The sequence below is a fragment of the Diplotaxodon limnothrissa genome, linkage group LG12 (genome assembly GCF_057381915.1).
Source record: "Diplotaxodon limnothrissa isolate DT_005_m linkage group LG12, D_limnothrissa_male_GT1.1, whole genome shotgun sequence".
In the NCBI taxonomy this organism is placed as follows: domain Eukaryota; kingdom Metazoa; phylum Chordata; class Actinopteri; order Cichliformes; family Cichlidae; genus Diplotaxodon; species Diplotaxodon limnothrissa.
In genome coordinates, this window is record NC_140607.1 from 40059937 (window position 1) to 40085078 (window position 25142).

Genomic DNA, 25142 nt, shown 5'->3' on the forward strand with positions numbered 1-25142 from the left:
TTAACCCTCAATCGAAGACTGGGGACTCTCTCCGTGGGCGGGGCTACCTTTACTGGGACGACTGGGAAAAAAATGACAGAAAACAAAAGAGGAGAAGAGTAAATGAGGAGAAAGGCCAACTGGTACAGGGGTCAGAGGTCACATGAGTACAAACAGAACTGGCTAGAACCAGCAGTGATCCTCATGATCACGGTAGATCTTGATGGAACCAGATGGTACCAATAAGCAGGGCGTTCGGTGAGCAGCTTATACATTTAAACCAGTTAGAAGATCCAACAGACTAGAACCAGCAGAAACTTGTTAGATGTAAAGAAACCAGTTGCTGAAACTTACCGGAGCCAACCAGAACTGGCTAAAACAGCTGGTACTAGCATGTTGGGCAACCAGTCTGTTCAAACCAACCAGCCCGGTCTACATCAGGGCTGGATTTCTCAAGAACCAGTTGGTACCGGTATATCGGAACAACTGGCAGGAACCAGTGAAACCAGTAGATGGACCCAAACAAGGAGCAGGTTTGGAAAGCAGTCCATTCAAATATGGCTGAGTTAGAACTACTGTGAACCACTGAAGCCGAGTTTAAAACAAAAACCATCAGGACCCGCTCGGATCATCCTGCTGGTACCAGTAACCCATCCATCAATATCAAGCTGGAATTAGAACCAGTTAGAACCAGTTTAAGCAGGCTGGAATAAGTCTGAGGTTTGAACCAGTCAGAGCTGGTCTGGTGCAGCATGTGACCAAAGGGAAATCTGAGTAAAGTGTCCATGCTGTGAAACCACATATGGAGCACTGATGGAACGGCCGTTTCACACGGGTCACGTGTTTCGTATGCTTGTGTGTGTGACTGTCAGGGGGCGGAGTCAGAGGCTGGTCTGGATGGTTGGGATGGAGATGCAGGAGCCCTCCGACTGGAGACAGACAGACAGACAGAGAGACAGACAGTCAGTCACGGGCCGATGGAGCTGGTAGTCACACTGATGCTAGGAAAATGGGCGGTACCACACGGTGAGCGCAACAGTTTGATTGGGCGATGAGACAAACACACAGGGTGGAAACAGTGACATCACACAGACATCTGACGTACCATTGGTGAACTCCTCACTGGTCACTGATAGAGATTCTGAAAGAATAACCAAATATGGTCAACATGAGGGAGGCGGAGCTACCTGCTCTGACGCTGAGAGATTCCTCCCAAACACTGAAGGTTTGTGAGTATGTTTCAACATTTCTGCATAAATCTGATCAAATTTTCTAAAAGTCCAAACATAGAACCAAACAGTGGTGACTATCACTCATTCACTAAACTGCTAACACGTCCTATTTCAGCCACACATGCTCTGTGGGTATCAGTGAGGACCAGAACTAGCTGGAACCGTTACGATCCCTCTGGCAGGGGCAGCTCAGACATTATTCAGTCTGTTGCAGCCGGATGATTATGTTAGTTTAAATGAATCAACACCCCCGAGTCATTCTAACTACCAGAAACCTCGAAGCACAGGCCGAGGGGGAGGTGTGGCAGCAATTTTTCACACCAGCCTATTAATCAACCAAAAACCCAGACAGACTTTTAATTCATTTGAAAGCCTGATGCTTAGCCTCGTCCACCCCAGCTGTGAAACTCAGAAACCAGTCTTACTTGTTATCATCTATCGTCCACCTGGGCCTTACACAGAGTTTGTCTGATTTCTCAGACTTTATATCTAATTTAGTTCTGAGCTCAGATAAAATAATTATTGTGGGTGATTTTAACATCCATGTAGATGCTAAGAATGACAGCCTCAACATGGCATTTAATCTGTTATTAGACTCAATTGGCTTCTCTCAAAATGTAAAAGAACCCACCCACCACTTTAATCACACTCTAGATCTTGTTTTAACATATGGCAGAGAAACTGAACATTTAACAGTGTTTCCTGAAAACCCTCTGCTGTCTGATCATTTCCTGATAACATTTACATTTACAATAATTGATTACACAGCGGTGGAGAGTAGACTTTATCACAGTAGATGTCTTTCTGAAAGCGCTGTAACTAAGTTTAAGAATATAATCCACCCACTGTTATCATCTTCAATGCCCTGTACCAACACAGAGCAGAGCAGCTATCTGAACGCTGCTCCAACAGAGGTCGATCATCTTGTTAATAATTTCACCTCCTCACTACGTACGACTCTGGATACTGTAGCTCCTGTGAAAACTAAGGTTTCTAATCAGAAGTACCTGACTCCGTGGTATAATTCTCAAACACGTAGCCTAAAGCAGATGACTCGTAATCTGGAGAGGAAATGGCGTGTCACAAATCTAGAGGATCATCATTTAGCCTGGAGAAATAGTTTGCTGCTTTATAAGAAAGCCCTCCACAAAGCCAGAACATCTTACTATTCATCACTGATTGAAGAAAATAAGAACAACCCCAGGTTTCTCTTCAGCTCTGTAGCCAGGCTGACAAACAGTCAGAGCTCTGTTGAGCCAACCATCCCTTTAACGTTAACTAGTAATGACTTCATGAACTTCTTCACAAATACAATTTTTATCATTAGAGAAAAAATTACCAGTAATCATCCCACAGATGTAATATTATCTACAGCTACTCTTAGTACCATTGATGTTAAGTTAGACTCTTTTTCTCCAACTGATCTTTCTGAGTTAACTTCAATAATTACTTCCTCCAAACCATCAACCTGTCTTTTAGACCCCATTCCTACAAAACTGCTCAAAGAAGTCCTGCCATTAATTAATGCTTCAATCTTAAATATGATCAACCTATCTCTAATGATCAGCTATGTACCACAGGCCTTCAAGCTGGCTGTAGTTAAACCTTTACTCAAAAAGCATCTCTAGACCCAGCAGTCTTAGCTAATTATAGGCCAATCTCCAACCTTCCTTTCATATCAAACATCCTTGAAAGAGCTAACAGATCATCATTGACAGAGTGTCCACTGGCCTGTAGGTGTGAATAGACTGAGTCCTGGCACTTATTGTCGTATGTGTTTACTTTGTTATTTTCCTTTTTACATCAAATTTATGCAAAAACATAGAAAATCATAAGAAACTGTCAAACACCTCTGAAAGGTACTGTTAGAACAGGATCACACAAACACAAGAGACGAACGGACAGAAAGACAGGAAAACACGCACAGACACACACACACGCACAGACAGGAGGACAGACAGACAGGAGGACAGACAGACATGGCTCCGTGGGCTGTGTGGGAGTGGGCAGGTGCGCAGACCTCATGCTGGGCTAACAGACACACAGGTGAGGACGGAGAGTCTGAGGAAAGAAAGACAGTCTTTCTTTTTCATGTCTGTGCAGGTTGTTTGTTGATCGCTGCTTTTTGTTCTACAGTACCAACGAAGAAGAAAGTTGCTCTCAGCTAGTTTTTGATAAAACATCATCCGGGTCACACAAACACAAACTCTCTGCTTCAGGTTCAAACACTTTCACAGGTAATGCTCTTTTTAACGACTGATGTCTTTTACTGTAGCTCTGCTGAAGCCAGCTGCACACACTGATGACAATCCCTGGAAACATCTGGATGTTCATGGTACAGTTTAGAAACAGCATTCCAGGATACAGTCATCTGTTTGATGCTCCTGTACACTGCACGCCGAGACCGTCTTACACTGTCACACACACCCGTCAACCAACACCTGCAGTTCCTCCACCATCCAGCCGAAGCAGCAGTGAGTCAGTCCCACAGATTTCCATGTAAAACTTTACGTGTTTGGTGTCTGTGGATCATTTATTGGAGGATGCGTTATTACGCACCTGGATTAAAGTTTTCATTATTAGGGGCGTGGCCTCTTTGACTGACAGGTGGATGATGAAACAGGTGGCTGCAGCTGATGGCTGTCTGCTGGGCTTCAGCTCAGCTCATGTCCCTGAACTGGACCTGTGGACCGTGTGCGTGCTGCCGGAGCTTTTTTAATGACATGGCCAATAACACTGCTGCTGTGACGTTACTGTGAGAGACCATGTGACATCACAGGCTCCTTTCATCTTTTATGTACAGTCTGCCTCCAGAAACTCACCTGTCCTGACTGCATTTGAACTCAGCACACGCTAGGAGCCTGTGACCGTGCTGCTGATCACCTGACCTCTGTGACCTCAGGTTTCCTGTTATAAACATGGATTAGGAGGAGCGTTACCTGGGAACTCCAGGTGGTGGCGCTCTGTTGGGTCGTGAGGGAATAGAGGGTGGGGGTCCAGGATCAGGTGACACCGCCGGACGGGAGGGGGGACCCGGGGCGGCACGACCACCTGGACGAGGAGGGCCAGGAGGGGCCCGGCGCTGGGGGGTCGGACTGGACATGGGGGACCTGCAGAGACCAGCCGAGTGTCAGCGATGCCGCCCATGGTCTGTTACGCAGCACGGCCCATCTGTTAGCGGCATACCTGCGTCCTGACGGCATCCCCGTCACCTGCAGCCACGAGTCGTCAACAGGCGGAGGCATCGCTGTGGTGATGGTGGAGGTGCTGATGTCACCGATGATGCTGAGGCCCTCGCGCAGCGCGTGGTACATCCTGAGCATCTCATCGCGGTGCTGAGCCTGGACGAGAGCAGGAAGAAGCAGAGTCTGAGTCTGATTGGCTTAAAACCCGAGCCCCTCCCACCTCCACCTGCTGCCTCACCTGTTCCTGGGACTCCTCCATCAGGGTGTTCTGGTCTCCACAAGAGTACAGCTGAGCCAGCAGGTCAGCGTGGATGAAGTCCTTCGTCTGAGGAGCAGAGAGGAGGTCACGTGACTCACAATATGACTTCCTGTACGGCCTTGTGCAGCGCCCCCCTGCCCTCCATCCAGGATCTGTACCTCTCAAGAACCAGGAAACGGGCAGGGAAAATCATCGCAGACCCCTCACACCCTGCACACAGACTTTTTGATCTGCTGCCCTCTGGCAGACGGTACAGAAGCCTGCAGACCAGGACCACCCGACACAGGAACAGTTTCTTTCCCCTCGCCATCTCCCTTCTTAACAGTTGACCTGTCACACTGCTCCCACTGCCAGACTGCAGCTGCACCTTATGTACATTTTGTAGTATTCATTCCACCTCATTCATTTCTGTATTTATGTATATAAGTTTAGATTCGTTATTTATAGTTGGTTTACACAGCTTTGTGTATGTATGTGTAATGTGTATATATAGACACGTGTGTGTGTGTGTGTGTGTGTGTGTGTGTGTGTGTGTGTGTGTGTGTGTGTCGTACATTGTTGACCATTAGGTGCATGATGGTCTTGGGGATCAGGTCCCTGATGGTACGGTGGATGATGGCAAGGTACGAGTCCACCAGGTTCCTGACGATCTCCACCTGCCGCTCCAGCTGAGGGTCCAGACTGTGGATCTGCCCGTCGCCACTCGACTCCTCGACCTCCACCTGCACACGCTGACCGTTAAACACACACACACCACCTCCACCTGAAGTGCATCATGAGACACTCACCTTCTCTTTATCCTGATGGAGGGTGTGGAGAGGACAGAATAAAGTATTTACATGTAATTGTACTGCAGTAATAAGTAATAACATCAGTAATAATATTGTTATAACACAGTACAAATTGGGCGTACCACGCTGCGTTCAGGGTACACTCCAGCACGTAGGAAGGACGCCTTCCAGCCGTCGACCTCGTCCTGAGACTCGCTGGCCAGCTCCAGCTGACGGTAGTCCTTGTACACGTTCCTACAGACACAAATCACAGGATCATCATCAGAACCAACGACACACACATATCTCATCTGCTGCTGAAAAACAAATCTCCATTTTCCATGTCTACTTCCTGTCACGTGACGGCGTTTGTCTGCGCCATCAGAGAGCCTAAACTTTGACTGAGAACAGTTTAACATCCTCCTCCTTCACCGGAAACATCTGCGCTGATGTGTTTCGAGCCGCTGCAGCTGGCACATCGCTGTGTGTCCAAATGGCGCTCCGTTTAGTTTCCATCTTCGCTGACCTTCAGATTTTTAACCACACGCTTTCATTCTCGGTTCGATCACAGCACATCACACTCAGATGGAAACTAACTCGTTGTTAAACGTTAGCGTAGGAGCTGGACGCTCGGAGCACCTCTCAGTGTGTGGACGTGGCTGATCACACTGACCTGTGCTCAGTGTTGAACAGGGCGAAGATGTGTTTGCTGGACATGAAGCTCTTCTCAATGTCCTTCAGTTTCAGGTTGTCTACAGGCAGCATGTACTTCTTCTCTTTCTCCTGTAGGAGGTGCAATGAAAGCAGTGAGATAAATAGCATAAAGCCTTTCGGGCTTCTGCCCTCTCAGTAAACCTTTATTTAACTAGATTTAACTTTAAATAGAAATAAAAGGTTTGTGCTGGATCCATGTGACACCTTCCTTTGGTATCAAAAAACCTGCTGATGGAAATGAGCAACAACGTGTTTACATGTGTGTGTTTGTCACGGTTTCCTCCTGCAGACTGTGAGGTGTTGAAATGACTCGTCCAGCCGCGGTTTGTACTGCAGATTGTGACAGTTTTGAAATACATGTCTGATGTGTAATGGCACGGCTCACCGGCAAAGCTCTGCACACAAACAAAACCAGCTGGTACATAAAAACATGCTCTGCCACACAGCGCTGCACGGTGCAGGTGTGAGCATGCGTGTGCGTTTGTGCAGGTGTCTGTGCCAGTGTGTGTTACCTCGTCATCTTTGTACCAGGACAGCGTCTCAGCAGTCAGGACGAACCAGTACTCTTTGGCTCCGCCCTTCATGATGCTGATGTTGTTGATGGTGAGCCAGCCTTTACGGATCACCTGCGCACGGCATCAGTAAAACATGTGACTGCTGATGATGTCACTAATCGCTAAAACGTGAAAACATCTGATGTTGGGCTGCAGTCTCCGCAGAAACCTGGACGTTTGGTATCAGGTAAAGATCAAATAACACCTGGACCAACATCACGAACCACCTCAGGAGGAGGATTCAAATCCAGATCAAAGGTCAAAGGTTGCTTTAAACCTGCATTTCACAGGTCAATGACACCAGTGTTTCCAGTAAACCAGCTCCAACACAGGTGCACCCTCACCCTTCCCATTACGCTACACATGAACACACACACTCACCATGATCTCATCCTGGTTGCCGTGGCAACAGAGGCGTTGGAGACAGAGGAAGAAAAAGAGGTTAAAGATGGCGTCCTCCCACACTTCATCGTGTTGCTCCTCCTTTCCCAGGATACCTGCACACACTCACCTGGTTTCCTGCTGCCTTCTTCTTGTTCATCTGACTGCTTTTCTGCTGAGCGCTGACACACACACACACACACACACACACACACACACACACACACACACACACACACACACACACACACACACCCCAGGTGAGTGTTCACACAGCTCAGGTGGTGTATCAGACAGCTGACACACCTGTACCTGTGTATCAGGGATACAGGTGAGCCTGACAGGAAGTCGGTTTAAGGGTCTTACTTTGCGAAGCCGATGAAGTCCTCGTGGTTTGTGTTCACGTAGGCCAACTCGATGTCGATCAGCAGCATCACCTGAGGAGGGAGACGGACAGCCATCAGCGGCATGTGACACAGGTGATGTCCATGTATCCTGCAAATCTTCTATGACTTGGTGGCGGTGAAGAGGACGGCCCTGTCACAGCCTGCCCACCTGCTAAGGTGAGCCCCGCCTCTCACCCAATGACAGCTGGAATAGGCCACGACTCTCCAGTGCCTGAACTGCGATGGTCAGGATCATACCAAGATGGCGACGGTGTCATGTGACCAACCTGCTCTTTGGAGCGGCTCTCTCGGTCTCTGATGTGCTGAGTGACGATCCTCTCCATCTCCTCTCTGAGCATCGGATACTGAGCCAGCTGCAGGCAGGAGGAGGTCAAAGGTCACTGTAGTCAGTACTGTGTATTAGCGCTTAGTACTGTGCGATGATAGTACTCGTAGTATGTGTAGTACCTTCTGCGTGCACTGCCTGACGGTGTTGACGAGCTCGCTGATCACCATGTCGACACATTTCTGACACGGCTCTTTGAGCTGAGCGATCAGACGCTTCACGATCGTCTCGAATGCCATGTCAGGGGTGAACAGACCCGTCCTGAGCACAGGTGAGCGCACAGGTGAGCGCATTCACACTCACCCCTGTATTCAGTTTTCCATTTCACACTACAACCTAGGTTTGCCACTTATCTGTACTCTAATTTTAATAACTGTACAGTACTCTGCTTTGCTATTGTCCAAGATGTAAATATGTAAAAATTGTGTTTCTGTTTCTAGTCTGTTTGTGTGTTTTTGCTGCTGATACAACCAAAGTTCCCCCTTTGTGGGACAATTAAAGGATTAGAATTCTGCGAGCGCAGCGACACACACTCATTAACCTCTGTCTCTCTTCCACAGCATGTCTTTTATCCTGTCTTCCTTCTCTCACCCCAACCAATCACAGCAGATGGCCCCGCCCCTCCCTGAGCCTGGTTCTTCCTGTTCAAAGGGAGTTTTTCCTTCCCACTGTCGCCAAAGTGCTTGCTCGTAGGGGGTCATATGATTGTTGGGATTTTCTCTGTATCTATTATTATAGGATATACTGTACAATATAAAGCACCTTGAGGCGACTGTTGTTGTGATTTGGCGCTGTGTAAATTAAATTGAACTGAATAGAAAAAAGATCAAAGCTATGCAGCACTTGTTACAGTAAGCTGCAGGGACGCACGTCTGCTGTCTGAGCACAGTTAGTGTAACTGTTTCTCTGTAACAGCGTCTCACACACACACACACACACGTTCCCAGGATAACATTGGCAGATGTTTATGGATGAAACTCGTACTCTAATGTCGATTATTCAGCGGATGAAGACATCTTTGAGTGGCAGCGCCCTCAAAGATGACAAGCTAATAATCCATGAATACATCTGGATCCATAAACAGGAAGAACGTGCCGAGAGAAAATGTTCAAACCCAAATAAATGAACAGGTAGCATGCGCACTGCACCCCCTGCTGTACAGTGGAGGTACTGCAGACAGAATAAACAGGGATTTTTTACCGAGGTTTGATATTACAATCAGGCAGGACTTTAGAAACAAACCCACCTTATCCCGTGGATGTTCTTGATGGCGTAGCTGATCTCCTTACGAAGAGTCTTCTCATCACTCTCCAGCTGCACAAACACATTTATGACATCACTCGCCTGCCACAGGAAGTCCTGCTGCACACTGAACCGGCATGATGTCGCACATGGTGCGATGATGTCACCTGAGCGGAACGGTTACCTTGACCAGTTCGAAGGGGAAGCGTTCGTGGAAGATGCGGTTGATCTTCGCCCCTCCCGACAGCTCGTAGGTGTCCACCTGATCCCCGGACCCTTCGATGCGCTTCTCAAAGTCCACAGCGAACTGCTGCACCATCCTGCCGTGAATGTACAGCGCTGGTTATACCCAACCGACATCTGACACTTAGATCTCACACCTGTAGGCTCATCTAGTCGTGCTCCCTTCACCTGAAATCACACTCGTGACTCTACTGTCACCTCGACCCTTGGTCCTCTCTAGCTTACCAACACAGCCCCTCCTTCAGCTCCCTTCATAGAACTGTGGTCAGAGATTTCCGCTCGTCACAGGCAGGAATGTCGTTTTGGGCGTTTCTAACGAGTTCTTCGAACTCTTCCTTTTCCAGGGTGGACTCACTGCAGAGCATGACTTCTACATATATAGTTTCTCATAAATCTAATGATGGCGAGTCCCAGATTCAAGTCCTAATGGGACCCAAGAGGGTCGTTGACCCACTATTGATCATGTGCCTCATCGCATGTTCAAAGATGGTCGTTCACAGTGGACACAGATTTACTCCACTGTGAACGACCATCCTGGAACAGAGGGCGGGGCTTACGACACCAACTGCCATCTATAATCCAGTTTTGAGATCCTTCACACACCCACTCACATCCTGGGTCATCTGACCTCAGTGAGTCACATGATAAGGTGGGGCTAGGTTTCACAGTGGGTTCACCTGGAGCCTCTGCTGATAATGACCCACACCTGTTTTCACACCTTGCCTCATATGATAAGGCACTACGGTCAATATTTTGTCAACGATCTCATTAAGGGACACTCCCATAGGGCTAAAATCTGGGACTCTCCACCCTTTGGTCTGGAACTGGAGAAGCTTCTCGGAAGAAAATTTCTTTCCAAGCTCCTCAGATGTTCTGCGATATCTTTTTACATGACGAGGCTTGTTAACATCTCGTTAGTGATAAAAAGGATGTGTTTGATGCACTCGGGGTCACTCGGGGTCTAAAATCGGTCCAAGAGGTAAAGCTGAGGCTTTCAAACGCAGGAGCACTGCAGCAGCGAGCACGCATAGTGGAGGCAGCATCGTGCTGTTTGGTGCCAGTGGTACATTACACAAATTTGTTCAAGTAATGGAGTAACCTTCAATCAGTAACTACAGGGTTGAAACGTGGACACAGTTGGGGACAAACACACATTAACACTAGATCTGGAATGGATAAAGCGGGCTAACATTAACTGACTTCAACCCTGTTGAAAATGGGAGACCTTAAAAGCCGGCTGTGTAAAGGAACCAAGTTTAAATGAACTCTACCAAGAAGAGATGTCAAATATCATCTGGTAGCCTGTTGATACCAAAAGTGTCTGCTTGATGAGCAACTTGCTAAGAGATAACCAAATATCAGTGTGTATGTGTATACTTGAGTCTGTAAGTATACTGTAGACCCCGTGTGTCCAAAGTAAACTCAGACGTGTTCATTAGTCCTTAAACATATGCTGTGAAATCATTCATGCCAAGCTATGCGTTTTCTCTACACTCTACCAGTGTAGAGAAAACGCATAGCTTGGCATGATGCATGTTGAATCTTGACACGTTGAATCGTTGTAACTGCGTGTTAAAGAGAGCCGTAGGTGAATATCTGTGCTGGTCCTTACTGCAGCAAAGCCTTGGTCTTGCGGCTCGGGTCATCCGGTCTGAAGTTCTTGTACTCCTCCACCTCCTTCTCGATGGAAAGCAGCTGACTCTGCAGTTTACTGCGCAACGCCGGCAACGTGTCCCGAATGTGATTGGTCAGTTGCTGGAGGTAGCAGAGAGGTGCTCTGTTATTTATCACTGACATCAGAACATAGGTGGAATTAAAGGCAGGGGTTTGTATCATATCTATCTAATAGACTCCAGTTTGTGCATGTAAATGGAGAGTCCTCTTCACACACTGAGGTTAATTATGGAGTTCCACAGGGTTCAGTGCTAGGACCAATTCTGTTTACATTATACATGCTTCCCTTAGGCAGCATCATTAGAAGACATAGCATACATTTACACTGCTATGCTGATGACACCCAGCTCTATCTGTCCATGAAGCCAGATAACACACACCAATGAGTTAAACTGCAGGAATGTCTTGAAGACATAAAGACCTGGATGGCCGCTAACTTTCTGCTTCTTCATTCAGATCAAACTGAGGTTATTGTACTCGGCCCTGAAAAGCTTAGAAATATGGTATCTAACCAGATTCTTACTCTGGATGGCATTACCTTGGCCTCCAGTAACGCTGTGAGGAACCTTGGAGTCATTTCTGACCAGGACATGTCCTTCAATGCACATATTAAACAAATATGTAAGACTGCTTTCTTCCATTTGCAGTTAATCCAAAATGCTGCAGCAAGAGTCCTGACAGGGACAGGGAGCAGATTTCTCCTGTATCGCCGTCCCTTCATTGGCTCCCTGTTAAATCTAGAATCCTGCTCCTCATAACTTCCTCAAAAATCAGACAGTGTTTTGGAAATGTTCTGGGGAAATTCAAAGAGTATTTATACAGTGAGGACCTTTAGCTGTGCCAGTGTTTGTGCTAAGCTAACAGAACTCACTGCCCAGCCCTGTGGAAAGACAGATTTGAAATCCTTGCAGTCAGAAGACTTGGGAGAGATCTTGTGCATTTACCTGGTTGAGAATCTTCTGCAGGTAGGCGGTGCCCATGCGGTCCGCCAGGTGACGGTAAGCTGGGTGAGATAGGAAGAACTTCCTCTCGGCCTGCAGGGCTGCGGTGATGTCTTTCTTCCCATCGATGTCTTTCTGACTGCGATTCACGACCCCGATGTAACCTGACACAGTGAAAGTCTCATATTGTCTCTGTCTGCTCAGCTGTAGCCTGTTCTGTCTCTTCACCTCCACATTGAGTGAAATTTGAAATGAAAGTGTTTGAGGTGACTTCAAATCTGACTGAGCAGGCAGCTGACCACCAACCAGTGAGAGGGTTTGGTGTAATGTCATGCATCTGTACCTCTTCGTAGCGGCAGCAGTTTGTTCTCCAGGATGTCTCTGGCGTCGGTCCCTTCATCCATCAGATCCAGTTTGGTGATGACCCCGATGGTCCTCAGACCTGCGCGACATTACCGAAACACTTTATTTAGTCCAGGAAAGAACAGTACAGGTGAAAGATGCAGGTGGAGCTGTCAGGAGCCTTACCTTGTGGGTCAACCTCCTTAGCGATCTTCAGGGCGTCAGAGTTAGCAAGGTCAGAGTTGGCTGGGGAAACAGCCAATAGGAGGCAGTTTTCCTTAGTAACGAACTGCATGATCATGTCTCTGATCTGGTGCTCGATGTCGGGTGGCTGGTCGCCCACTGCGACCTTCGTCATCCCAGGAAGATCCACCAGAGTCAGGTTCAGGACTGAGGACAGACAGCAGAGTCAGGACCAGGACAGGTGTGTATGTGTGTGTGTGTGTGTGTGTGTGTGTGTTACCATTGGGGGAGTAGACTCTGAGGTTGATGGGGACCGGACTGATGCCTTTGTTCTGCCCCGTCACTCGATCCGTTTCAGCTTCAATCTCCTGACGAACTTCATCAAAGTCCGTGAACTTCTTCCCTTTGCAGTGCAGGAACTCGGCATACTCTGATCAATATACATCACACGATCAGATCAGACACCGCACGGACGAACCACGTGTCTCTGCACTGTGAGTCTCACCTGTGGGACAGTTGATGAGCTGCAGCACGAGGGGACGCCGAGTGACGATGCCGGATCCACGAGGGAGGAAGTCCCTGAGAGGAGGAACAAAGATACGAGCTAGTAACAAAGGACACGACTGTACATAATTTTATTGATCATTAGATTCTGAACGATGTCTGTAAGCCTCTGGCTGTCTGATCGACTTTGCGAAGGACAGGCTGAGCCGTGTCTTTGGTACCACCAAAGTGCTTTTTCAGAGGTCGTGTTATTCACACTCGTTCTGGCCTTAAACCAGGCCCAGTTGTCCTTGGGAGACCCTACCAAGGGCAGGCTGAGCCCAACAACGCCGCTGATTTATTTGATATTTGTATTAATAATAAATCTGCACCTTTCTGCAGATGACGCTGTACCGTAGGCCGACTCACTCGACTCTGAATCATCCTGTTGAGGTGCTTTAAACTGCATTGCAGTGGCTGCAGACTTTATTGTGCAGCTTAAAGTTAGTTATTAATGCTAATAAAACCAAATTCATCCTGTTTTCCAGAAATCACTCACAGATTGTTTTTTATAAACTGGGAGATTGTATTGAAAGTGTGTAATCCTATAAATATTTGAGTGTTCGGTTGGACAACAAAGTTCAGACGGAGCACTGAGTGCAAACTTTAGATTTGACTTTATTATGAAAAGTTTTGGTTTACCAGTCAGCAGTTAGTAAAAACGTGCACAGGTTATATTCTTAACCTTGATTATAGTGATATTATTGATGTGCACGCTGCCTCCTCTGTCAGACTCTGCAGATCACAGCTCTTCACATGTCCCATCATTGCACACATCACTGGACCGCTTCAGTTTAAATATGAACTCTGAATATCTTCAAACAGCTGCTATGATCTGAGCTTCTCTGACTGGGTCTTTTTTAGCCCTCTCTAATTTTGCACCTTGGCTGCTGACAGACACTAGCTCTGCTTTTAAGATTCAAACTTTCCTTTTTGGATCAGGTGACCCTGAATCCTCCCTTAGTTATGCTGCCAGGTGTAGGCTGCTGGGGGATTCCCATGATGCACTGGGTGTTTCTTCTTCACTCACTATATCAGGGGTGTCAAACATACGGCCCAGGGGCTCGATGTTTGTTAACTGTAAAGACTCCCCGAGGAATGAAATAACAGAAAGTTTATGTTTTCTTTTGTTTTGATTTTTTTTTTTACAATAGATTCAATAGAATACAATTGAATACGTGCTTTCCCACGTCGTCTTCTACGTTGAGAGACACAGGAGACCCTCAAGGAGAGAGCGGGTAGGGGACCCGGTCCTTGTTAAAAGATACCTGAGCCACTGGGAGAAGCTGGTTCTCAACAACGGTGTGTTGTACAGAGTCTCCAGAGACCAGATATCAGGTAACAGACGACTGCAGTTCGTGGTTCCTGACTCGTTGAAGGCCGAGGTCCTCAGAGGGATCCATGATGATGCTGGTCACCAGGGCCAGTTCAGGAGTTTAGACCTGGCTAGAAAGAGATTTCTCTGGTTGAACCTTGGGCGTGACGTGAGAGGCCATGTACGGGGATGCCAGCGCTGCGTAGTCAGTAAGACCATCTAACCAGAGGGTCGTGCTCTTTTGCTCAGCATGTCCTTGTCCAGACTGTTGGAGTTGGTCTGCATCAACTTTTGGTCGGCTGAGGCTTCACACAAGTCTGTGGACGTCTTGGTCATCACAGACCACTTCACTGGATGGGCGCAGGCCTTCCCATACAAGGACCAGTCGGCTAAACAGCTTGCAAGGCTTCTCTGGAACAGGTACTTCTGTGTGTTCGGCTTTCTGGAAAGGATGCACAGCGACCAGGGTGCTAATTTTGAGAGTCAATCGATAAGTGAGCTCCTCAGAGTCTCTGGTGTGGGCTGCGTATAGGGAGGGAGATTTGAATGCCCCTGCTGTGAGCTGTGTTGGTGCTGATGGTGACTGCTCACCCGATGCCATGGATGGGACAGCTGACCTGGAGGTTGTCTCTGAACCTTTGGACCCTGAAGAGAGGACAATTGCATGGGTGTCGCAGTTGACGGAGTCCAGCCGGTCTCAGGGAGATGTTACTGATGTTTCAAGCATGGATTCAGTCCTGCCAGCCGCATCGGGCTTGTCTGTTGAAGTGGACTTTGACCAAGCTGGTTCTAGCACGGCATCCCAAGAGGTCAATATTGCTACGAGCTGTGGGGAGGGTGTACAAGTATGCTCTACTACACCTGAGGTAGCGGTGGATATAGTTGCTCATGCCATTGCTCAGTCCCCAAAGGTTGACTATGGCCAAACCGGGGATGCTTCCCAGATCAGAACCAGACTTGGGCGACTTGTCAAACCAGTGAATAGACTGATCCAAATGTTTTGTTTATATGTCTACCTGAGTGATGGGATTTGTACTTGCTGTTACGTACTCTGCATTTTTGTTGTTTTTTTCCCTGTTGAGCCGTGGTACACACCTTGTAAAGGGTTATTGGTAGGGTGTATTTCGGGCACTCTGCTGCCAGTTGCTGGGTTGGGAGTTTAGCGCTGCTCCAATCCCACTTCATCCTTAGGGATACGTTTAGTTGGTGTTTGTGATTTTTGACCTCTGTTTGGTTGGTGTGTACCAGTGTGGGTGCCTTTGGTACCTGAGGCTCAAATTTGATCAAATTCAGTGGGGCTGAGTATAACAGAGTTAAAAATACATCTGGAAAAACATGTACTTACCTGGTCTTAATTATTATTTTAAGTGTGAATTTTATCATCTTTGTTGTATTTTATTTTGAAAATCCATCAACCGGATCTCGCTCTGGCGTTTAGAAGCTTCTAAGGCTTCTGTTCCTCACAAGGCCCATTTGCACTGTGAGGGTAAGTTCTGTAATGAAAGGCTCTGGCATCTTTATGGTTTCTGGTGTAAATGTTGTTACATAGGTTGTACATGTTGGTGTATATAGATTTGTATTGATGTTAGAACGCTACTGTGTAACTGAAACAAAGGTTGGTTGCTGTTAAACAGTGTTTCTGCCGTATCTATGCTCTTTTGCAGTAAGCTTTTGCCGGCCCCCTAGTGGTTGCTGCGCATAGCTGGACTTACTGTTTTTCTGCGCTTTTTTGTGACGTTTGCTTTACATTGCAGGAGCTACAATTGCTGGTGAGGGACCAGACAAAGAGCGATTCATAAGACCCTTATGAAAAGGACACCGAGGGAACAGTTTACCCTGCCCGGGATAGGGTTACCGGGGCCCCGCCCTGGAGCCAGGCCCGGGGAGGGTGCCCGAGGGCGAGCATCTGGTGGCCAGGCCTTAGTCCATGTGGCCCGGCCGGGCACAGCCCGAAGAGGAGACATGGGCCCATCCTCCCGCAGGCCCACCACCCGCAGGAGGCGCCATAGGGGTCGGGTGCATTGTGTGCCGGGTGGCGGCCAGGAGCGGAGGCCCTGGCGGACTGACCCCCGGCTGCCAAGACTGGCAATAGGGACATGGAATGTCACCTCTCTGGTGGGAAGGAGCCTGAGTTAGTGCGTGAGGTTGAGAGGTAAGATAAGATAAGATAACCTTTATTAGTCCCACACGTGGGAAATTTGTTTTGTCACAGCAGGAAGTGGACAGTGCAAAAGTTATGAGGCAAAAATTAGAATACAATAAGAATAAATACAGTACACAACTGTACAGAATAGAATAAAATAAAATACTATATACAGTAGAATAAAATAAAATAAATATATAATAAGATAAAAATAGAATACAAATACAAATACTATATACAACTGAGTAAAAATACAACGATGACAGAAAGGATTATTGCACTTAGTATTATTGCATATGTATGGATGTGTGTGCTTGATCAGTTAAAGTCTTTATTATGGAGTCTGACAGCAGTGGGGAGGAAAGACCTGCGAAATCTCTCCGTCCCACACCGTGGGTGCCGCAGTCTCCCACTGAAGGAGCTGCTCAGTGCTGTCACAGTCTGCTGCATGGGGTGGGAGATGTTGTCCATCAGGGATGACAGCTTAGCCGCCGTTCTCCTGTCACTCACCACCTCCACTGGGTCCAGAGGGCATCCTAGAACAGAGCTGGCCCTTCGGATCACCCTGTTCAGTCTCTTCCTGTCCCCAGCAGAGATGCTGCCGCCCCAGCAGACCACGCCATAAAAGATAGCAGAAGCCACAACAGAGTCATAGAATTTCTTCAGGAGTGGGCTCTCCACTCCAAACGACCTGAGTCTCCGCAGCAGGTACAGCCTGCTCTGCCCTTTCCTGTAGAGGGCGTCTGAGTTATGAGTCCAGTCCAGTCTATTGTTCAGATGAACACCAAGGTACCTGTAGCTGTCCACAGCCTCAATGTCCATACCTTGGATGTTCAGTGGTTGCAGTGGAGAATGCTTGTGCCTGCGGAAGTCTACCACCAGTTCCTTGGTTTTACTGGCGTTGATCTGGAGGTAGTTCAGCTGGCACCAGTCCACAAAGTCTTGGGTCAGACCTCTGTACTCCTTGTCGTCCCCATCAGTGATGAGGCCGACTATTGCAGAGTCATCAGAGAACTTCTGCAGGAAGCACTGGGTGGAATTGTGGGAGAAGTCTGCAGTGTAGATGGTGAAGAGGAACGGAGCCAGAACCGTTCCCTGTGGGGCCCCCGTACTGCAGACGACCCTGTCCGACACACAGCCCTGAGTCCTCACATACTGTGGTCGGTCGGTGAGGTAGTCCAGGATCCAGGTAGTGAGGTGATGGTCCACTCCAGAGTTCACCAGCTTGTCCTTTAGAACCGAGGGAAGAATGGTGTTGAAGGCACTGGAGAAATCAAAGAACATGATTCTCACAGTGCTTCCAGCGGTCTCCAGGTGAGCGAGGGAACGATGTAGGAGGTGAATGACGGCATCATCCGCTCCAATGCCAGGCTGGTAGGCAAACTGAAGTGGGTCCAGTGATGAGCTTATTAGGCGCCGAAGCTGAGCCAGGACCAACCGCTCCAGGGTCTTCATCAGGTGGGATGTCAGAGCCACCGGCCTGTAGCTGTTGAGGTCCTTGGGGCGTGAAGTCTTTGGCACTGGTACAACACAGGAGGTTTTCCAGAGCTGTGGGACTCTTCCCAACCTCAGGCTCAGGTTGAAGAGGTGCTCCATCACCCCACACAGTTGATCCGCGCAGGACCTGACGACCCTCGAGCTGATGCCATCTGGACCCGCTGCCTTCTTGCCATTAATCCTCCTCAGTTCCCTCCTAACCTGGGTGGTTGAGAGAGACAGGCTGGAGCCTTGTGTTGAGTGTGTATTGGATGCTGTTGTTGGGGGTGGGGGGGAGTGAGCAGGGTGAATAGAGGAGGTGTGAAGTGTCTGAGGTGGAACAGCAGCAGTGGGGGTGGGTGAGTCTGCAGCCGATGTTGCAGACTGCCTCATGGCTGAGTCAAATCTGTTGAAGAAATGATTCAGGTACCGGCTAGATATAGTCGGGCTCACCTCTACACATGGCTTGGGCTCTGGAACCAGTCTCCTGGAGAGGGGCTGGACTCTGTCTCAGTCTGGAGTTGCCCCTGGTGAGAGGCGGCGGGCTGGGGTGGGTATCCTAATATCCCCTCGGCTTGCTGCCGGTACGTTGGGGTTTTTCCCGGTGGACGAGAGGGTTTGTTCCCTGCGCCTTAGGGTCGGGGAACAGGTCCTGACTGTCATCTGCGCTTATGCGCCGAGTGGCAGTTCAGAGTACCCAGCCTTCTTAGAGTCCCTGGGGGGGGGGGGGGTGCTGGAGGGTGCTCCACCTGGAGACTCTGTTGTCCTGCTGGGAGACTTCAATGCTCACGTGGGTAACGACAGCGAGACCTGGAGGGGCGTGATTGGGAGGAACGGCCTCCCTGATCTGAACCCGAGCGGTGCTCTGTTATTGGACTTCTGTGCTAATCACAGTTTGGCCATAACGAACACCCTGTTTGAACATAAGAGTGTCCATGAGTGCACGTGGCACCAGGACGCTCTAGGCCGTAGGTCGATGATCGATTTTGTAATCGTATCAGCAGACCTGCGACCATATGTTCTGGACACTCGGGTAAAGAGAGGGGCTGAGCTGTCAACTGATCACCACCTGGTGGTGAGTTGGATCAGGTGGCGGGGGAGGACGCTGGACAGACCTGGTGCACCTAAACGCGTAGTGAGGGTGTGCTGGGAACGTCTAGCAGAGGCCCCAGTCCGCGAGATCTTCAACGCACACCTCCGGCAGAGCTTCAACAGCATTCCGAGGGAGACTGGGGACATTGAGTCCGAATGGACCATGTTCAGCGTCTCCATTGCCGAAGCTGCTGCATTGAGCTGCGGCCGCAAGGTGGTTGGTGCCTGCCGTGGTGGTAATCCCCGAACCAAATGGTGGACACCAGAGGTGAAGGGAGCCACCAGGCTGAAGAAGGAGTCCTATCGGGCTTGGTTAGCCTGTGGGACTTCGGAGGCAGCCGACAGGTATCGACAGGCCAAGCGGAATGCGGCTCGGGCAGTGGTTGAAGCAAAAACTCGGGTGTGGGAGGAGTTCGGAGAGGCCATGGAAAAAGACTTTCGGACTGCCTCGAAGAGATTCTGGCAAACCGTCAGACGTCTCAGGAGGGGAAAGCGGTGCTCTACCTGCACTGTGTATAGTGCTGGCGGAGCGCTGCTGACGTCGACTGAGAAAATTGTCAGGCGGTGGAAGGAATACTTCGAGGACCTCCTTAATCCCACTGACACGTCTTCCGAGGAGGAAGCAGAGTCTGGGGATGAGGGGAATGACCCGCCAATTTCCGGGGGCGAGGTCACTGAGGCAGTTAAACAACTCCTTGGTGGCAGAGCCCCTGGTGTTGATGAGGTCCGCCCCGAGTTCCTGAAGGCTCTGGACGTTGTAGGGCTGTCCTGGTTGACACGCCTCTGCAATGTTGCGTGGAGATCAGGGGCAGTACCTGTGGACTGGCAGACCGGGGTGGTGGTCCCCATCTTTAAGAAAGGGGACCGGAGGGTGTGTTCCAACTACAGGGGGATCACACTCCTCAGCCTCCCTGGGAAAGTCTATGCCAGGGTGCTGGAAAGGAGAGTTTGTCCGTTAGTCGAACCTCGGATACAGGAGGAACAATGCGGTTTTCGTCCTGGTCGCGGAACACTGGACCAGCTCTTTATCCTCTCGAGGATACTTGAGGGTGCATGGGAGTTTGCCCAACCAGTCTACATGTGTTTTGTGGACTTGGAGAAGGCATTCGACCGTGTCCCTCGGGGTGTCCTGTGGGAGGTGTTGCGGGAATATGGGGTGTCTGGCCCATTGCTACGGGCCATTCGATCCCTATACAACCGTTGCAAGAGCTTGGTTCGCATTGCCGGCAATAAGTCGGACTCGTTCCCGGTGGGTGATGGGCTCCGCCAGGGCTGCCCTTTGTCTCCGGTTCTGTTCATAATTTATATGGACAGGATTTCTAGGCGCAGCCAAGTGGCGGAGGGCTTTCGCTTTGGTGGCCTCAGAATCTCATCTCTGATTTTTGCAGATGATGTGGTTCTGTTGGCTTCATCGGGTGAGGGCCTCCAGCTCGCACTGGAACGGTTCGCAGCCGAGTGTGAAGCAGCGGGAATGAGGATCAGCACCTCCAAATCTGAGGCCATGGTTCTCAGCCGGAAAAGGGTGGAGTGCCCACTCCGGGTCGGGGATGAGTTCCTGCCCCAAGTGGAGGAGTTCAAGTATCTCGGGGTCTTGTTCGCGAGTGATGGGAGAAGGGAGCCGGAGATCGACAGACGGATTGGGGCTGCGGCTGCAGTAATGCGGACGCTGCACCGGTCCGTCGTGGTGAAGAGGGAGCTGAGTGTAAAAGCGAAGCTCTCAATTTACCGGTCGATCTACGTCCCTACCCTCACCTATGGCCACGAGCTGTGGGTAGTGACCGAAAGAACGAGATTGCGGATACAAGCGGCAGAAATGAGCTTCCTCCGAAGGGTGGCTGGCCTCTCCCTTAGAGATAGGGTGAGAAGTTCGGCCATCCGGGAGGGGCTCAGAGTAGAGCAGCTGCTGCTCCACATCGAAAGGAGCCAGCTGAGGTGGTTCGGGCATCTGACAAGGATGCCCCCTGGGCGCCTCCTGGGTGAGGTGTTCCAGGCATGTCCCACCGGGAGGAGGCCCCGGGGCAGACCCAGGACACGCTGGAGAGATTATATCTCTCGGCTGGCCTGGGAACGCCTTGGTATTCCCCCGGATAAGCTGGAGGAGGTGGCTGGGGAGAGGGAGGTCTGGGCCTCTTTGCTTAGGCTGCTGCCCCCGCGACCCGGCCCCGGACAAAGCGGATGAAGATGGATGGATGGATGGACAATTGCTGGTACCTTCAGAAGACACATGTTGAGTGTGTTTTGTCTGCTTTAGCTACGTGAGCTTTTTAACGGTCATTTTGTCTGTAAAGCTCAAGCATGCGAAAATGTAGTGCTCTACCGTAATTTGTCCACTAGAGGGAAATGTTGAGCCGGTGATACTGTTTACTGAGACTTCTGTTATCCTGTTATTTTGTTTTATACGGTTGTGAAATGTATTTTTATGGGTTATAAGATTTCTTTTTGTATACAAGTTCAGTGTGACAGACTGTAAAATGGGAGAAATGATTATTTTCCAACTTTTCTTTATTAAGAAGCAAATTGTAAGTCTGTCAACACAAGGTGCGTTTGCACTGTGAGGGAGCTACAATTGCTGGTACCATCAGAAGACACATGTTGAGTGTTTTTTATGTCTTCTGCAGAATAAACCACGAAAAGCCAACCTTTCTGAGCGTCTGTGATTTATGAAGAGCCGGAGGCATTACACCTGCAGGTGATGGGGGAGTTGTGTTCAGTGAAGGAGAGGCAAGGCAGAGTAACGTTGCGTCGAGACAAAAGTGGACGAAAGAGAGGCAAACTTGCGGCTCCACAACTATAATTGTAACGTAACGCAGTAACATATTGTCACATCTCACATCTCGTATAAAAAAAAATATATCGATATATTTAAAAACACGATATATCGCCCAGCCCTAATATTTACTTTCGTTTTCTCATATCTTGGAGTTTAAAGTGCAGTTTCACTGGTTAACAGTGACAGAAAGGGGAAGTCACTGGTCTGCTCACACAGACGTCTGTGACTGAAGAGTGTAATGCTGTGCCTTCTAACTTGGCTCTGCCTTGAAAAAGACATGTTGATGTCAGGGACGTGCTGGTTAAATGACATAAGAGAGTTCAAACACACGAGTTGGATGATGCCCCGCAGGAAGCGGCTTCACGGACCCCGGAGGTGGCAGGGAGAGGGAGGTGCTACGCTGGGATGGATGGTTTTCTTTTGTCGTGCTGCATCACATCCCCTTCACTTACGTAACTGAAGGAAATGTGTTATAGAGGAGGCAGGACAGAGATGGTTCCACTGTGGCCCACTCAAGTCTGCATTCAATGAAACACACTGTGAGCTGTGTGATGGGATCCCTCCGAGAGGCTTGAAGAAAAGCATCGTCACGACATCCTCACAGTGTGAGTGTGTGTGTCTCTGTGTGTGTGCGTGTGTATGTGTCTGTGTGTGTGTGCGTGTCTGTGTGTGTGTGTCTGTGTGTGTCTGTGTGTGTGTCTGTGTGTGTGTGTGTGCGTGTCTGTGTGTGTGTGTCTGTGTGTGTCTGTGTGTCTGTGTGTGTGTGCGTGTCTGTGTGTGTGTGTCTGTGTGTGTCTGTGTGTGTGTCTGTGTGTCTGTGTGTGTCTGTGTGTGTGTGCGTGTGTCTGTGTGTGTGTCTGTGTGTCTGTGTGTGTGTGCGTGTGTGTGTGTCTGTGTGTGTGTGTGTGTGTGTGTCTGTGTGCTGCAGTGTGAGTCCTCTGCAGTCAGCTCACACACATCACGCTGATATTGTCATACGATGCTGCCCTGACCAAAAGCCTCCTGACTCATGTGACCTGAAGCAACCAATAAGAGCAGAGATGCAGACAGAGACCCCCCCACCCCCCACCCATTCTCAGAGTGAAGATAAAAATATTCAGCCAATCACATGCCATCTTCCAGCAGGACTCAAACTACAGACCTCAGAGACACACACAGTTTCTATATGCACAGATCCTCCACCCTGCTGCCACCTCCTCCTCTGCAGCTTACAAGTGCCTTCTTCAGTCTCAGCTGACTGCAGGTTTCCCCAATCTTATAAACAGGACGTTTGCATAATGACTGAAACCAGCCCACTGAAGAAACAATGGGCTGGGAGGTCAGTTCATTATGTTACATCTCTCTTCACTTGCATCCCATTCACAGAAGCGTTGGAGTTAGTCCGTAAGAGATTACAGGATGACCCCAACCTCAGCAGCAGGACCACTCTCAGCATCCACCAAGTGTGTTTGAACTGTGTCTTCACTCCACCTACTTCACATACAAGGCTCAGTTCTACAGGCAGAAACATGGGTGTGCCGTGGGCTCCCCAGTTTCACCCATCGTGGCCAATTTGTACATGGAAGAAGTGGAAAAGAGGGCTTTGTGATCCTACCCTGGAACACCAACGGTGATCAATGGTCATGGAATTTGCATAATTATGATTAAGGAACTGACCTCCCAGTCCATTGTTCCTTCAGTGGGCTGGTTTCAGTCATTATGCAAATGTCCTGTATATAAGATTGAAACCTGCAGTCAGCTGAGACTGAAGACGTCACCTGGATGATGACAAAACGTTTCTCCCACAAAACGCTACGTCCAGATGAACAGAATCAGCTTTTGGAGATTTACTTCCCTGGATGATTGAGATGCATCAAGACATATGACGACATAGCCTCTGTGACATCACGCAGAGCAGGAGTAGAAAAAGTGTGCCAAACAGAGTGTTGGGAACAGAGGCATGGCTCATTTCTGACGTTTTTCTTTTTAGGTAGGTCAGAATTTTATCTCAGGAAGTGTTTTCTGAAATATTACTGTCGCCTCTCACACGCTCTGGGCTTTCCATTCATCTCTTTCCACCTTCTTAGCAACAGGGTAATCAGGGCATTCCAGATGTCTTTCCTCCAGTTTTCCAGGTCCTGCTGTGGGATCTTTAGGCGCTCTCGGGCCAGACAAATTATATAATCTCTGTGAGTCGTGATCTGGGATCAGCGCCACAGACAAACACATCCTGCAGATGATGAGGTGAAGGTAGAGCAGGTCATCTACTGATCAGAAGGTTGGTGGTTCGATCCCAGGCTCCCCCAGTCTGCCAGCCAAATATCTTCGGGCAAGATACGGGGCGATCGTGGCTCAAGAGTTGGGAGTTCGCCTTGTAATCGGAAAGTTGCCAGTTCGAGCCCCGGCTTGGACAGTCTTAGTCGTTGTGTCCTTGGGCAAGACACTTCACCCGTTGCCTACTGGTGGTGGTCAGAGGGCCCGGTGGCGCCAGTGTCCGGCAGCCTCGCCTCTGTCAGTGCGCCCCAGGGTGGCTGTGGCTACAATGTAGCTGCCATCACCAGTGTGTGGATGTGTGTGTGAATGGGTGGATGTGTAAAGCGCTATATAAATACAGGCCATTTACCAAGATACTAACCACAAGTATGTCTGCGATGCATCCATCAGAGCGAATGTTACCTAGTTAGCACCTAAAGCATAGAAGAAAGTGCTTGTGTGGTTGCACGGGTGTTGGTGGAGGGATGGGGGGGTGTAGCATGTTTGAGCGTAGAAAAGCGCTGTGTAAGAATCAGTCCATTTACCAGCTCATGAGCGGGTCGGTAACTCTGCTCCACCGCCGTGACACCTCCACCTGAACATCACTCCACCTCCAACCAAATGTCACACCTCCACCTGAATGTGTTTTAAAGGGCTGAACAGAAGAAGAAGAATCTCCACCCCCAGCTCAAACAGACAGGTGGGCACACACGCATTCTCTTTTTCATATCTTAATGAGAGCCTCTAAGCTTTCCCAGCTGCTTACCGAACCATCAAAAAGAACCTAACCATAACAAGCACAGGAACGTTCCCATTTTTAGTACCCACAAAGATGTCTAAACAGGTACACACGCACACACACACAGGGGGACTCACTTGCCCACGAAGTTCTCGAGCACCGAGCTCTTGCCGGCGCTCTGACCGCCCACCACCGCGATCTGCGGCAGGTCGAGGCTGGAGTTCTGGCCGATGGCGGAGAAGGCATCCTGCAGCCGGTTCACCAGCGGGATCAGCTCCTCCATCCCCCGGTTCCCCATGGCGGAGAGGCGGGCGGAGACAGGCGGAGGCTGCTGGTGTGTCTCGCTGCTGCTGTGACCGATCAGCGGCCGATGATCGATCACAGGATCGATCGATGCTGAT

At 49.3% G+C, this 25142-nt stretch overlaps 1 protein-coding gene across 1 annotated transcript; it reads right to left on the reverse strand.

Moving 5' to 3' along the window:
- Window positions 1-25039, reverse strand: LOC146622146 (dynamin-1-like). Its single transcript, XM_085366971.1, has 23 exons — window positions 24879-25039; window positions 12937-13010; window positions 12712-12861; window positions 12435-12638; window positions 12250-12348; window positions 11910-12070; window positions 10904-11046; window positions 9233-9368; window positions 9053-9120; window positions 7929-8067; window positions 7748-7834; window positions 7441-7511; window positions 7205-7256; window positions 7075-7086; window positions 6652-6765; window positions 6099-6208; window positions 5569-5680; window positions 5444-5455; window positions 5210-5377; window positions 4635-4721; window positions 4398-4552; window positions 4151-4321; window positions 1-61 (listed from the first exon to the last, which is right to left on the reverse strand). The coding sequence occupies exons 1-23, from the start codon at window positions 25037-25039 to the stop codon at window positions 1-3; spliced, it is 2547 nt and encodes an 848-aa protein (XP_085223097.1).
- Window positions 25040-25142: the final 103 nt, after the last annotated feature.